The 15,504-nt window shown below is 40.7% G+C and overlaps 1 protein-coding gene across 5 annotated transcripts in view; it reads right to left on the bottom strand.

Annotated features, from left to right (window-relative positions):
- Positions 1-310: 310 nt before the first annotated feature.
- SPATA6 (spermatogenesis associated 6) overlaps positions 311-15,504 on the bottom strand; it is a 57,927-nt gene continuing 42,733 nt past the window's right edge. For 4 of the 5 annotated variants that reach the window (XM_073357771.1, XM_073357774.1, XM_073357773.1 and 1 more), the window contains 3 exons: positions 12,396-12,495; positions 5,160-5,248; positions 311-1,156 (listed from right to left, as the gene is read on the bottom strand). In XM_073357771.1, coding sequence (XP_073213872.1) covers positions 877-1,156; positions 5,160-5,248; positions 12,396-12,495 — 469 coding nt within the window. In that variant the 3' untranslated portion in view covers positions 311-876. The remainder of the gene's footprint in view (positions 1,157-5,159; positions 5,249-12,395; positions 12,496-15,504) is intronic. The other variant, XM_073357772.1, reaches the window with a different exon arrangement.

Raw genomic sequence — 15,504 nt, 5'->3', positions numbered from 1 at the left:
GGAGAGGGGTCACTTTGGATGGGCTATTACCAGCAGGAGAGTGAGTTTGTGTGGGGGGGGGGGGGGCGGAGGGTGAGAAAACCTGGATTTGTGCTGGAAATGGCCCAACTTGATCATCATACACATTTTAAGGAGAGTGATCACTTTAGATAAGCTATTACTAGCAGGAGAGTGGGGTGGGAGGAGGTATTGTTTCATGGTCTCTGTGTATATAATGTCTTCTGCAGTTTCCACGGTATGCATCCGATGAAGTAAGCTGTAGCTCACGAAAGCTTATGCTCAAATAAATTGGTTAGTCTCTAAGGTGCCACAAGTACTCCTTTTCTTTTTGCAATATAGAGATAGTTATTTTCAGAAGAGCTTGACATTAATAGAAAGTTCATGGCTGAAAGTGCTGGGAAATACTTTCAACACAGCTACAGGGTTATTCTCAGAATTTTTCCCTTCTCCATTTCCAGACCTGGAATGAGCAGACATTATCCTTCTAAAAAAATCCCTCTAAACAGATAGTATTGTACTATGATCATCTCACTAGCTCTTTAAACACCGGGGCAGGTGTCGCTTTCAACCACTTAAATTAAATTGCTAATAACTGAAATAGAGTTGGCTACAATCAAAGCCTGCACTGATGACTGATAGGAACATCCAGCTTACTCAGCACCTGCTTCAGAACTGAAACAGACGACGAGGGGGTGGGTGAAAGAGCACCATCCTAGCTTCTTAAGGGAACAATGCGCCTGCTTACCTTCAATTGTTTCGGATTTTCTTTTTATTTTAACATTTTGCTTTTGGGGTCCCAGCCTCAAAGCCCCACTAGCCCATAAGAGTTCGTCCCAGTGAAGAGTACATGTTAAAAAATAAGAGTACAAATATTTGTTACACAAAAATATTTCTCATTAAAAATAGTAACCTTGTGCACTGTACATTTCTGGTTGTATTGCTATCAGGAGTGTATTTTTCTTTTTGAAATGGTGCCAGAAGCTTTTTTGTACATGTTTCTGTATATTTTCTCCAGGCTGTCTTCAAAGATAGCTCTGTGGGGTTTTCCTTTATACGCAGCTGCACGGTTGGACCAATATTCACCATTATCCAAGTGAACGGTGGTGTTCTGCTGAACTGATGAACTGTTAACATAAGCAAAGCCAAAATGATCAATCTGAGGGGAAGAGGAAACATGAGTCTGTAAATGCAATGTGAACCCAGATACAGTGCTGAGCAACAGTGACATTTTACAAGTAGAAATATAATTATACCCCAATTATTCTAAGAAACAGAAGCCCATGTTACTGAAATACAGAAGTCTTCGTTCATGTAACCAAGTACCCTTTATAAATACCTCCGAAATAGAGGCAGAATTTGTTTTGGAACAGAATGTGGTTGCTTTACTGTATTTTGATTGGCAGTATGACTAGGCATTGAGCCTTGTATGCAGCAGCTACATAGGATTTGTGTCCTTTGAAGGTCAAAATGTAACCATGAGCAGCTATTTCAATATGAAGACAATCTACTCAAGGTAAATTAAATGACTGCAGTTGCAGCTATAATGTGTTCTGTCCTCACCATCTCAGGTTAAAAATATATTTTACCAAATACATTATGATATAATGGCAATGGAATGTTACTTGTTTCTTCCCATTATTGTCAGTGTTTTAATATTTGTAAGAAAAGATTTTCATATACCAGTAGCTTCCATAATTCATTTTCCTAGAACCATCGAGTAGAATTTATCCTCTGAAAGTCTTCATTACCAAGCACTGACAAATTTTAATGCATTCATATATCTAAGCTCCATGGATTGTTTGCTTTCTGTTAGAAGCTTTGAAATAAATGGTTGCATTATAATAAAACCAGCCAGTCAGATTTTATGTTATTATATTTGAAATTAGATCATCAAAAGTTAAAAAGGTAAAAATCATCAAAAATTAAAAAGGTAAAAATCAGTTCTGGGGTAAAGTTTCCAAACACACCTAAATGACTTGGTGTTTTTGAAATGTTTACCCCCTTCTCTAAAGGTTCAGATCACAACCCTACTGTCTACGTGAAGTTTACTGGTGTCCATTTTTGTCTAGAAAATAGAAGTAAGATTTGATTTTACAGGTAAATTTCAAAATTGTGTGGCTTATGAATATGTTGATCAAGTCAAGTCACACCACTCCAGCAGGGTGACAGAATTTCCAGGTCTTAATATTCTGTCTTGAAGTTAATATGTATTAAACAAGGGGATAAATGAGTTAACCAACATATGTGAAATTATTCATGAGTGTATTTTTAGCTAGCTACAGCATCTTGTAATGAGATTTCCACTGAAAGGTGCACTTAAAACAACGGGAATTGGGTGGGGAAGGATAGAGATTTAGGGCCAGATCTCTAAACCCTGGCCTCTCTTATAGCACATGATAAACAGAAGGTATAATCTTCCACTTACAATTACATGCTGGGGCACAAACAATGTAATTTGGAAGCCAGTCTACATGCTATATAAACAGGGAGTTGGGTAAAAATGGCATCACCTGTGCCCACAATTGTGGACACAAGGCTGAAAATGCATAAAGGCCATCTTGACATTTAACCCCCTCGCCAAAAACAGGCCCTGGCATTTTAAATCAATTGACTATTTGCAGTAAATTAAACATAGCTTTCCTTACCAGCCAGGTAGAACTGCACTTTACAACTTTGACACATAAGAAACCAACACACAGGGAATGTCAAATCAGCAAGAGATCCTCATAGTCCCACATTGAATTTGGGCAGTTCTGTAGAATTGGAGGCCTCCAGGAATTGGGGCTAGGTCAAGATACCAGATTAGTATTTTCTTTTGCACAGCCCATGCTACTACCTGTCCTCCAGAAGAGAAGCCACAGACCTCAGTCCAGCAAATAAATATCCTACTAGGACAATGCATCCTCCTTCATATATACAACTCAACGAACAGTTCTACTTTCTTATTTAGACAAAGTGCTTCCTAGAGTCTGTATTTTCACTTTCTTCTACTAAAACGTAATTTGGGCCAGAAAAACTAAAGTTCCTCATGTGCTTCCATTCAAAAACCATCACAGTGGCAAACATGGCTGACTCATCAAGAATGAGAGTAAAGTCAGCAAATTCCATATCAAGGTCATGACAAAGCCTTAAAGCTTAAGGGCTGTCTATTTTTGGTGTATTTCCATTAGTCACTGCTTGCTCATGAGATATGCAGCATTGGTATGGACAAAGACAGCCATGTTACAGAAAAGCCAGTCTCTTGTCTTAACTGGAAACCATCCTGACCATCTGAGCAAAGTGATCTGGGAATTACACACACAAATCATTAACAGCAGGATTTCTGCACACAACTGCCCACTCTGAAATACCTATCATGTGCTTTTATTCCCTCATACATCTCCTTTAGGAGTCCCAGAAGTTCTTTTCAGAGTGAGTCATACACTAAATATTTCACACAAGATGGACCTTTTCCATACTCCCAGTGGTTTTCAATCATCTACTTTACTGCAAACATTTGGTCGGCAGTACCATGTCCTCCTCTGAACTTTGTCTCTGTCCTTGTATCCTGTTGACAAAAACTGTGCAAACCCTGAGCTGTCAGATTATCCTTGAGTTCTTATGTCTCTTTGCCTTCTGTGGAGTGGAATTAGTGTTGCCAGTGTCTAACTCCAAGATGCAGTACTTTCCCAACTTGAGTGCCCCATTTCATATCCCGTCATTTCTTAATACTGTAGTACTGGGATTTGTTTTTTTTTTTTTCCCCCAAGGCTTGACGTTTCAACATCAAAGTCCCAAAGCTGTCTCAATATAGAGACGCGTGTACATAGACATACAGATACTTTGTTTGCTTCAACTGGCAGGGTAAGGGATCATAAGGGATACACTTATGATAAAGCGGTGGCAGTAAGTATAGAAGTGTTACCAACAACTTACCTAGTAATTGCTTTAAAACTTGATAAAGAGAAAAGTAAGTGCTCTTTGACAGAAGAGAGAATGATTGTTATCGTAACCCTTAGTTACACCCTAACTGCAGAAATTAAAATGTAGGGTTTTTTAAACGATGCTAATAGCAAACCACTAAAAGTTACACATTCACTACACTGCACAGTATGAATGTTCTTCCTGTCTGCATATACAATGATGACTTGGCAATCATTGTGAAAGTTTGCATCACATTTAAGTGTCAAAACATAGCTATTTTAGGTCAAATCCACCTAGATTTAGCACTGCAATTCTGGAGGGCTTTTTTAAAAACAAAAAGCAAAGGTACATAGACCTAATAATGTTTTAGATGTATATAGTGCCTTTCATCTTCAGAAATCCCGAAGTGTTTCACAAACTACCACCAACGGACCTTTTCTCAAGCCCTCCTCCCAGCCCCACCCCGAGTTTCAAGCATCTCTAGGGTACAGGATGGCACTGAACCAATGCACTATGATTAAGAACGCTGGAGCAAGTATCTCTTCAGATGAAGAGTGCCCGAAGATACTAGGCCTATATAAATCAGACAGGACTTCAGTGTTTGAAGTCTCATCTGAAATACATACACTAAACTGTCTAGTACTATGTTTAGTCCACCCTATCACAGATGAAGCATAGAGTACAACACTTGATCTTAAATTTAAAAATAAAAATCCTCTCTCAGTTACATGCCTGGGAAAAGCTGTCTAGCTACTAAGCATCAATTTTCACATTTTTGTAATTTAAAAGATAACGAAATACTTTTTAAAAATAGAAAATTTGCTCTCTGGCTGAGATGATAAAATCCAAATTCATCAGATGCATCCGATGAAGTGAGCTGTAGCTCACGAAAGCTTATGCTCAAATAAATTGGTTAGTCTCTAAGGTGCCACAAGTCCTCCTTTTCTTTTTGCGAATACAGACTAACACGGCTGCTACTCTGAATCCTGAAAATAGGGATTAATGAAGGTTACACTGACACAGTGTCAGTCAGAGCAGCATGGAAGACACAATGATAATTAAGTGTATTTTTGCTTTTAAGTAAAAAAAAATCTTAGTAAGCCTAACTCAGAGAACCATCTGGCCATTTTACAGCATAATTTAAAATAGAAAATGAATTCTTTAAGTATCCATTTTGCAGCTAGATGTTAGCCATGTGGTGTACATGTTGTTTCTATACCAATTACCAGATAGGACCACATAACCAAACTTCATACCTGCTCTGTAGTTCACTGCCACATAATGAGTCTTTACATGAAACTTCTCTGGTCTTACTTGAGTCTCCTTTTGATGAGTTACTCTCATCCTAAAAAACAGAAATCAAATTCTCATTAGCCCGGGTTCTGATTACAATAGTTTCATTTAAAAATAGTTTCCTTCCATTTAGTAAATGACTATTAAACTGCTTACATTTCTTGAGGGAGAGAAAGGAAAAGGTGTAATGAACCAAATCCTACTTATGATCAGTTTTAATTAAAATCACTGGAACTCAGCTAATAATTTTCAGGTAATAAAGTGGAAAGAATTTCTGGGATCTGTCCATCCAAGGGCCTGAGCAGACGATGGCAGTCACTCATGCCTACTATACACACACAGGGTTGAGTGCTAGGACGCATGCTGGTAGCAGCACTGCATTTGTATCTTGCATAAGGGGAAAATGGAATCATAAAGATTCATTAGCTCATTATAATAGGTCACTGTCAGACAGGTAATGCATTTTAAACAGTTAGTGGCATTCTAGAGGACAAAAAATGTTCATTCCAGGGAGAATCATAGAATATCAGGGTTGGAAAGGACTTCAGGAGGTCATCTAGTCCAACCCCCTGCTTAAAGCAGGACCTAATCCCCAACTAAATCAGGTATGTGGGGCTGAGAAGGGTATGTACTTAGTTTACCAGACTTTAAGGTAACTATGATATATTTACTGACTCTGCAGAGATAGTCTTAAAAACTACTTAGGATTCTTCATCGTCTGAGTGCTTAACAAACATTAAAGAATTGGTCCCCTGTGCGAAAGGTAAGTAGCATATTACCCACTGAAAGTCAGTAGAACAACCAAGACTAGAAGGTAGGAATCCCTTTGCGATGGGTTCCCCCCCGCCAGGGTGCCACTTGAAACTGGAGTACCACTGGCCCGTCTGACCCACCAGTCTGGGTTTCCTCTCCGCTGTATTGTTGTGCAGCCTGCCAAGCCCTTCCTCAGGCGTCAGACTCAACTTTACCAGCATACTTACAGGTAGGGACACACCCAGCTGCAGCTTCACATAGATGCTGAGATCAGCTCTGCATGGGAAAGCTCAGCGAAGGAATTGACCAGTACTCATGTGCACACCCCCCTCCAGCAGGTAAACCCAAAATTATACCGTCTTGCACTGCACAGAGATTTGTATAGCATAAGCTCACAAAATTCACCCCCTCCCTCAATGTGGAGAGGAATATACACAGCTTTCTGCCCCACAGTTATGTTTTCCACACACTGGTCTTAGACAAAACAAAACAAGTTTATTAACTACAAAAGATAGATTGTAAGTGATTATAAGGGAAAGCAAACGGATCAAAGCAGATTACCTAGTAAACAAAACAAACACACAATCTAAGTTTAATTTATTAAAGAAATTGGAGATGTGTAGCAAATTCTCACCCTAAATGTTGTTTTAGGCAAATTGCAGAGAATCTTGAAGGCAAGCTGCACTTGATTTGCAGCTTAAAATTCCAGCTATTCCTTTCTCAGGCTAGATAACCCTTTAGCCTGGGTTCAGCCCTTCTCCCCCAGCTCAGTCTTTTTGTTTCTTAGGTGTTCTTACAGCAGTCATCTTGGGCAGGGAGCCAGCGAAGAACCAACCACGATGATGTCACTCCCCTGCCTTAAATAGTTTTACATATGGTGGGAACCCTTTGTGTCCCAGTTTGATTCCCGTGCCCCGGTCAGCGGAAAAACACTAGTATTATCATGGAGTCCAATATCAGGTGACTGGGTCACATGTCCCTGTAGGGCCACCGCAGCCATGACTCAGAGGCTGTTTGCAGCATCCTCAGCAAGGCTCCCCTGGCGGGAGATTAGCATCTTCTAAAACCTATTGCTCCCCCTAATGGCCCTTCCCAACCAGACATCTAGACTGATTGCATTCTGCCTAATGGGCATTCTCCAGGTGTAAACACATTTGTAATAGATGCATAGACAATATTCCTAACTTCAGAAACAAAAATGTATACAGATAGGATAATCTTATTCAGTAAATCATAACCTTTTCAATGATACATCACATAATCTATCTTGTATAAAATACATCATTGTTATGCCATAATCATATCATAACAATATCTCTATGAAGAATATGGGGGTGTAGTGTCACACCCTTCCTTTACTTACCCACACTTACTGTGCAGATATAGAATAAAGGACTATACAGAGTTGAAGCTAAAGGATGTTTTCAGCAGAAGCCAACTGTTGCAAGGATTAGTGAACAAATTACTTTTCACATATGCCGTTAATATAATCAAACTGGTTGAGAACACAAAACTGGGAAACAGGACAGTGAATATAAGGAAAAAAAGAAATAAAATGGAGAGCAAACTGAATGGCCTAGGACAGTGGAAAGGCTAACGCTATTTATCATAGAGAAATAGAAGGTAATGAGGGTGCATGTGTAAACAGGAAATCTGACTCTGCCCTCAGCAGTCACACACTACAAAGCACCAAGCAGAAGGAATCAGCTGCAGTGATAAACCCGGAAATGTTTGCCAGAAGCAAATTAAATTTTGGAAGGCATAAGAAGATGCATCAAATGTAAACAGGAAGATGCTGTCCATAGAGCTGTCTGAATAACAGAGTTTTTGGTTTGCTAGCAGGTCCAAAAAACAAAAATAAATCAAATAAATATTCATAGGAGCAGGGACTGAAGTCCAGGTCAGCGCCATAACCACTAGGATTATAGTATAGAGTTGTTCTCACTTTCTCTGGCCCAGTGGATATACTATGTGGAACAGCTTCAACCGGAGATGATGGCGAGCGCCACCCAGAATACTTGATAGCCTGGTGATTAGGACTTTCACCTGGGAGGCGGGAGACCTGAGTCCTTGTTCCAGAGTGGGGGATTTGAACCAGAGTCTCCCTAGGTGGGTGCTCTAACCACTGAGCTACTCCGCATAAGTGGGGCACTGCCATCACCTTCGCTTCCATTTTGTGAATGATACCTACATCTCCTGGTGAAGCCAGCCCAAAAAAATCAAAATATTTCATTTAAATTAAGGCAAAATAGTTCATTTCAACATTTCCTGTTTTTTTCTTGTTCTGAACCTGAAACCATTTGCCAAAATCAACAAATCCACAAAACATTTTGGTCAACCCAAATCTGCATTTTTTGGTGAAAGAGTTTCAGATGAAATATTTTGCCCAGTTCTAGTTTTCCACACATTATAATTGGAGCAGTAGTGGCCCCCTTTGGAATAGTCTCCAGAGTTTTGGTCACAGTATTTTCAGAAGGCACTACAGATATAAAAACTAGCAAAACCCAGTTGGCTGATGTTGCACTTGATCTCAAGGTCTGTGGTTATTTGTAAAGGTTAGAGACATTAGGCCCATGCTCTCTGGAATAACAGGAATTAGAGACTCTTCCGTAAGTATAACAAATTTGGACAGGAGTGGAGACCTGAGCCAAGACCTCTGTTTCCTGTATGCTAATTTGTTTGCTGTATTATTACCTTGTCCTCCCCTCCTCATCTGCCTCACCTACCTGTTGCCTCCTATCACAACCTAGATTTTGAGCTCTCTAGGACAAGAAGTGTCTTTCTACCAGATGTTATACAGCACCCTGAATTATGGGACCCTGATCCTCGACTGGTGGTTCAGAGGATAGTGCAACACAAATTAATGATTATTAATTAATCATTATCCCATTATCCCAAGCCCCGCAGGCACAGGCCAGGTAGCAGTGGAGCATACCCAGAGAGGCTGCATGGAACTTGGAGTGTGAAGTGGGGGAGCATGAAAGGAGACATGAAATTTAAGAGTGGGCAAAAGAGACACGGGAGAGTTAAACAGGAAGTATGGCAGAACATAGTGAGGAGGCTGGGTTAGGGGTGTAGATGAGGGAAAGTATAAAAGCAGAGTGGAGCTATTGGAGAGCTCTGACAACATGTGGATCTTAGCAGATATATTTTGGATGCACTAAAATGGGAAGAAGAGAAGAGGAGAAGGCCAATGAGGAAGAGGTTACAGTAGCCTAGGAAGGAAATTACTAGAGCATGGATTATCACCTTGGCAGCGGGTGTGAAAAGAAGAGATTAATTTTGAAAGAGTTGTGAAAAAAGGAAATGACAAGTTTGGGCAATGGCTTGGACAGGACAGAAGAATCAAAGACTAATCAGAAATGACCCTAGGCATGAGAGCCTGTAATACAGGAAAAATGGTGATGGTATGAACCAATTCAGGAAAAAGCAGAGATAAATGGGGGTAGGGGAATAGCCAAGCCTGGGTTCACTATCGTGAATCTGAGGTAGCAGCAAGATGTAGAATTGGAAGTAACAACAAGAAGCAGAGAAGTAGATTTATGGGTAACTACTACTGTAAAGATAGTTATGGATGAGATGACCCAGAGAGAGTGGGAGGACAGAGTCAAGAATGGAGTCCCAGGAACTCTGACAGAGAGGGAGAGAAGGAGAAGATAAAAAAAAAGTACTATAGAGCTAGTTAAAAAGGAAGGAGAAAAACCAAGACACAGTACATTGAATTGGAAGACTGGGGACAAGGAGGCATTATCAGTCCTTTCAAATGTGAAGAGAGAGAGCTCAAGCCATTAGATCCTGCCAAGATATTGTCATATGGGTTTCTTTAGTAAGAGCAGTTTTGCCACTTGACTCTACAGAAAGCTAGTCTACAAGGTGTCAAAGAGAGAGTTGGTAGGAAGGAATTGTCCATATGATCAAGAGGGGAGGGAAAGTATGATACAGTAGCTGGGAATCAGTAAGATTTTCATGATGGGAGAAAAACGAGAATGTTTTAATATTAAGAGAATGTTGAGGATAAAGATGAGACCAAGCCTCCTTCCTTCCTTCATGTCCAGTGACAAAAAACGTGATAGCACCAACATCTCAAATCAACCTTTGACCAAAACGGACTTTCCATACTCCATTAATCTGTCGCAGTGAAACCTGAGTGCAGGCGTAATTGCTATTTGTGCCAGAGAGCTGAAGATGTAGGAGTTTGTATTCATGAAGTTCTCAATAAAGAATGGCTTAAGACACTCAGTGCTGCAGTAAGCTGTTATGGCATATAAAATGTTTTGCTCACCCTCAGCTATGTTGCACGCACAGGTGGAGTGACAAGAGAAGTCTGTGCTTTGGAGATAAGAGATCTTGCGAAGGGAAATTTCTCAACACTATTCACCCCAATACAATGGTAGAGCTTCAAGAGGGGAATTATCAGACTGTAGGCTTGGCTACACTTGCAAGTTAGAGTGCATTAAAGCAGCCCTGGGTGCCCTAACTCATGACCCATCCACACTGGCAAGGCACTTAAGAGTGCCTGGACTCTGCAGCTGGAGCGCTCCTGGTAATCCACCTCCCCGAGAAGCAGAATGCTCGCTGCGTCTTGGCTGAAACGCCCCAGCTTCAGTGTGAATGAGGTGTTGCGCTACTGCTCTGCGATTGGCCTCCAGAAACTTCCCATAATCCCTGGAAGTGGCCACTCTTGTCATTGTTTGGAATCAGCTGTAGGAATGCGGATATGCCCTTTCAAAGCTCCGTTTCTGACAGCCGGCTGCTTATCTGCTGCAGGACAAAGCAACCATTAGTGTGGAATGTTGCTTGAGAGGCAGGGGAAAAGGGGGTCTGCTGCTGTCTGAACTTACAAGACAGCATGCTGACATGCTATCAGCCCCCCCAAAAACCCACTCACTCTCCCCCAACATACAACATACTCCCTGTCACACTCCCCCCTCCCCCCAATTTGAAAAGCACATTGCAGCCACTTGCATGCTGGGATAGCTACCACAATGCACTACCCTCTGTGGCCATTGCACGAGCTGCTAATGTGGCCACACCAGTGCACTTGAATTGGACAGTGTGGACACACTGCAGCGCTTTCCCTACTGCGGTCCCCGAGGGCTGGTTTAACTCATAGAGTTCTACATCTGCAAGTGTAGCCATGCCCTAAATGGAACATCACAAAAGCATTTAACAGACTGTCATACTGTTTAGTATGTCAACAAAGCACAAAGGACAGATTAAGTTCAGCAACTTGAAACTTCAGGAAATAGGTTCAGACTAAAGAGATTTCTGGCTACATAGATTTGATTTTTTTAAGCGCAGTTGTACTCTGAAGAGTGTTATAAAAAAAAAAAGAGACAATCCCTTCTTGTCTTTGGATAGGGTAGCACTGCAAGTCAGGAGACCAGTTTCTATTCCCAGCTGTGCCACTGACCTATTGGGTGACCTTGGCAAGTCACTTCACTGTTCTGCACCTCAGGTTCCCCATCACTAACGCTAGCTCTCTTTTGTAAACCCTTTAAATTCCATGGATGAAAACTCTTAAGTATTATCACTACTGTGTAGATCTGCTCCAATTTGAATTTTACTAGTGTTTTTACTCTCATTACCTCTGACTCGCCGACACAGCTATAGGAGAGTGACTTGGATTCCAGCCTAGCTTACAGATCAGCAGCACTGTTAATTGCATTTCAACTACAGAATTATTGTTGGGGGAGCATGAGCCAGAATGAACACATAGACTTTCAGATTCCAGGTTGAGTTAGGCAGTTATAATAAAACCTTTTTACTTGTAAATTGATTTGACCTAGAGTCACCGAGACATAAAAACGGAATCTCATTATGCCAATTTTACAAAATCATTTTCCAGAGCAGAATGGCTTTTATGGATGGAGAAGCTTAACTTTTTAAAAAATCTTGGCCTGTATTTCTAGGACTCAGACACACTAGGATATGGGTTCACTTATCTGACTACAAATGCCCTTAAAGTTCTCACTGAGAGAAGAATGGAATACGCTGATCTAGGGCATAAACTCCTTACTTACGTACAGAACACGCTCTTCCTCCACCATTCATAGAAGGTCAGGTAATGAAGAAAAAATAACATGCCTCTGAGGATTAAAGATACCTGTACAAAACAGCTGAATACAGTATCCCTGACTGGGTGACATTCAGGTATTTGGGAATTAAGCTCTCTCAATCCACATAACACATTTCTATTAAGTTTATTTTAAATTGGAGCAGGAGAGAGAAATGTAAAGATGAACATAATGTCACTATCCCTTGACACTCTGTGAGGGAGTTACCCACAAGCCCTGTCCATAAAGGCTACATAGTGCCTGCCACACTGTCCATGACTTTCACAGAAAAGAAACCTTTTATTACACAAAATCTGTAGGAAGGACAATTTTTCCCCTTAAATATTTTGTGACAAATTAATGTGTTTAGCTTGAAAACATAAAACTTACAAATGTCAGCCTTTGCCTAGCACTGTGTGTCCTTAAAATATTTTTCACTCGTTTATGGATCTCTTCTCCATTTACTGGTGTAGACCAACCAGTGTTAAACCTATAAGAGAGGGGGGAAAATAGAAGAAATATTCTTAGTTTAAAGAAGGCCGACACTTTTTGCTGTGAAGCTTTTTAAATTAAGAAACACAAATTATTACTTTCTATTTGGAATGTATAGAAAGTTAAAGTTCAATCCTCTCTTTCTCCTCTGGGATAGAGCTAAAGCAGTGATCCTCGGACCTCAGTGGTGTTCACGAGCTAAATTAGCAACCGGCATTACCCAAAAGAGCCATAGTAGTGTGAATTCATTGTTTAATTTACTATATATTCATATTTAAGCAGTACAACAGGCAGGGCCATCTCGATCATTTTTGCCGCCCCAAACAGTGAAAAAAACTGTTGCCACCAAATTGCCGCCACAGACAGCAGAAGAGAGAAACTCTCGCCGAATTGCCGCCGTGGCCGGCAGAACAGAGAAGCTGCCACCCAATTGCCACTACCGCGGAAACATTGCCGCCCCAAGCACCTGCTTGGAACGCTGCTGCCGGCCCTGACAACAGCGGAAATACTTAGCTTACATACATACATATATATATAAAAATTATTTATATTATTATATTATATTATTTATATTATATATAAAAATTATCAACTACAATTAGTTAACATAGCAAAAGCATCCTGATGGGTTAATAATTAAATCACACAGTGTTTTCATTTCATGCGCTGCAAAGAGACATATTAAAGAGCCGCTTGCAGCTCCTGAGCCTCAGTCTGAGTATCACTGAGCTAAAAAAACCTTTCAAAGAGGTGCATTGGGAAAATATAGCCACAATTTCAATTATGTGCAAGCATTGTCCATATTTTATATGCATGGATTTGTAACTGTACAGTTTGTGTCATATCTGTACTACTGCTATGGTATAGAAAAGCTAAACAATTATTTCATCCCCAGCAATGAAGTCCCATTTTCTCTTCTTACAAGAAGAATTAGATTCATGAAATTCCCTCCACCAAAATGAAACAGGAGAACAAGCCCCAAACCACTAAAAAATTCCTGAAAGTCACAAAACAGTTTTCTGAAACTGCAAGTTCAGTTTCCATCTTACAAGACATAGCAAAGTTCTAAGTCTTAAATTTTTTAAAAGACGCTCATATCAAACAAGAACCTCCATCTGTTCATGCAAAACAAACGGATGGATTTTACTCTTTCATGACATGCACCCTGTTTATTTCATTTTACTTGAAAAAGTCATTTTAAAAAGATTTCAGTTTTACCTTTCCCCATGCATTTAACTTTTCAGAATAGGAGTTAATCTAAAAGAGTTCATGGAGAAAAAAAAGATTTGGGGATCGCCTCTTTTTACATGTTCTTCATTGCTGACCTACACATTTGTGGTCTGTCTGTCTCTCTCTCCCCCTCCCCCCCAACTCTTTACTATGTTAGAATATTATTATTCAGGTTGCGAAGTCCAGCACTCCGAAGTTAGGAGATGCCAGAATTAAGGTTCCCTGTGCAAATTTAATTCAGCCCCCTTACGTCTATGCATTACGATGCAGTCTCATTACATGATCAAGTACTGTTTTTTCCCCACAAGACCTCTGCCTCAATCGGTGCAGTGGATTTCTTCTGAAGATAAAACAGGACTGTGTAGTAAAGGAGGCTGTTGTCTGTATGACCCCTGTCTCATTTGTTGCAGAATTTGGAAGGCATGTAGTGAATGAGGCTGAGGACTGCAGGAAGAGAAAGGATGGTCTTATGGTTAAGGCAGTTGAATGCTGCCTGGAGGATGGGTTTCTATTCCTCCTGCTGCCACAGTGTTCCTTTGTGATGCTGAGGAAGTCACTAACAGCATATGATCATGCAATTAAAGACTATGACGATGCATATGCACAAGGGAGATAAATTAAGGTTGCACAGGGAATTTTAATTCTGGCATTTCATAAATTTTGAGTGTTTGACTTTGCAACCTTAAAAATGTTTTTAACACAGTTTTTCTGTGTGTAATTCCCTCAATTTTTAAAATAGCCAACTGAAAAAATAGGATCTCTACCATGTTGCATCATATTAGCAAGGAAGGAACCTTTAGATCCACCACATAGTCCTCTGCTACTTAAGCTAACGGAGTAACTGATAGCAATAGCAGATTGTCAACCTCAGCGTGGACCAGCAGTAGAGTGGTATGGGACCTTTGCCAGTAGGTTTCACAGATCTCTTCCCACAAGCCCTGTCATGATGCCCAGCCAGTTCCACTTCCCCCTTTCCAGCTCCACATCTGATCTCTGTCTTTGCTCCCCCCACAGTAGCTCCCACTCTTTACTCTCAGGGTCCTCATCCCATCTGTCTCCCCCATACCTCTCCCCCTTTACTTTTCCCAGTATCCGCCCACTGGTTCCTAGCTCCAGTCTGTTTGTCCAGCAAGTCCCAGTTTAAGAAGTCTCTACTGAGCATGTGTGAACTGCAATTTTTCAGTGGTTTACAATTTGGCCAAATACGGGGCGATTTTCATGTGGACAACGCAGAGCCATCCCCCGACAAATTTCAAGTCCCTGCTCAAAAGCATGGAGATGCTAGAGCTGTTTAAAGAAAAGGGCACTCAAATTCTTAAACATGGACAAAATGTACCTTTCACTAGCCTCTTCCTCAGAGCTGAGGGAATCATTCTGGCTGAAATTTTCAAAACCAAGATCTGCCTGAGGCAGACACCCAGCATGGAAAATTTCAGCCCAAATAGTCTGGTAAAATTATAAGCTACTGAAAATAGGGTCTTATGGGAAATGTTGGGCAACCTTAATAATAGGCAGGGCTACGAGCCCCGTCTATAATAATTATTGATTGTTGGGCACAGTTGCTAGATAAAAGGGAAAAAAGGATGTTTTTTTGCTGACCAGGAGTTTGCGAAGAAGGAACGCTAAACTGATGATGATTAAAGAGGTTTATTAAAAAAAACCAAAGGTATTGTCAGGACAGATGGAGCTTGTCACCCTTGGTAGGCAGCTCACCTAGGAAAAGGGAAACTCCAATTTCAAACCAAAGGTCGCATGTTTGGATGGCTGACCTATAACG

This window comes from Lepidochelys kempii, chromosome 8, assembly GCF_965140265.1.
Source record: "Lepidochelys kempii isolate rLepKem1 chromosome 8, rLepKem1.hap2, whole genome shotgun sequence".
Taxonomy (NCBI): Eukaryota; Metazoa; Chordata; order Testudines; family Cheloniidae; genus Lepidochelys; species Lepidochelys kempii.
This window is presented reverse-complemented; position numbering and strand designations above follow the sequence as displayed.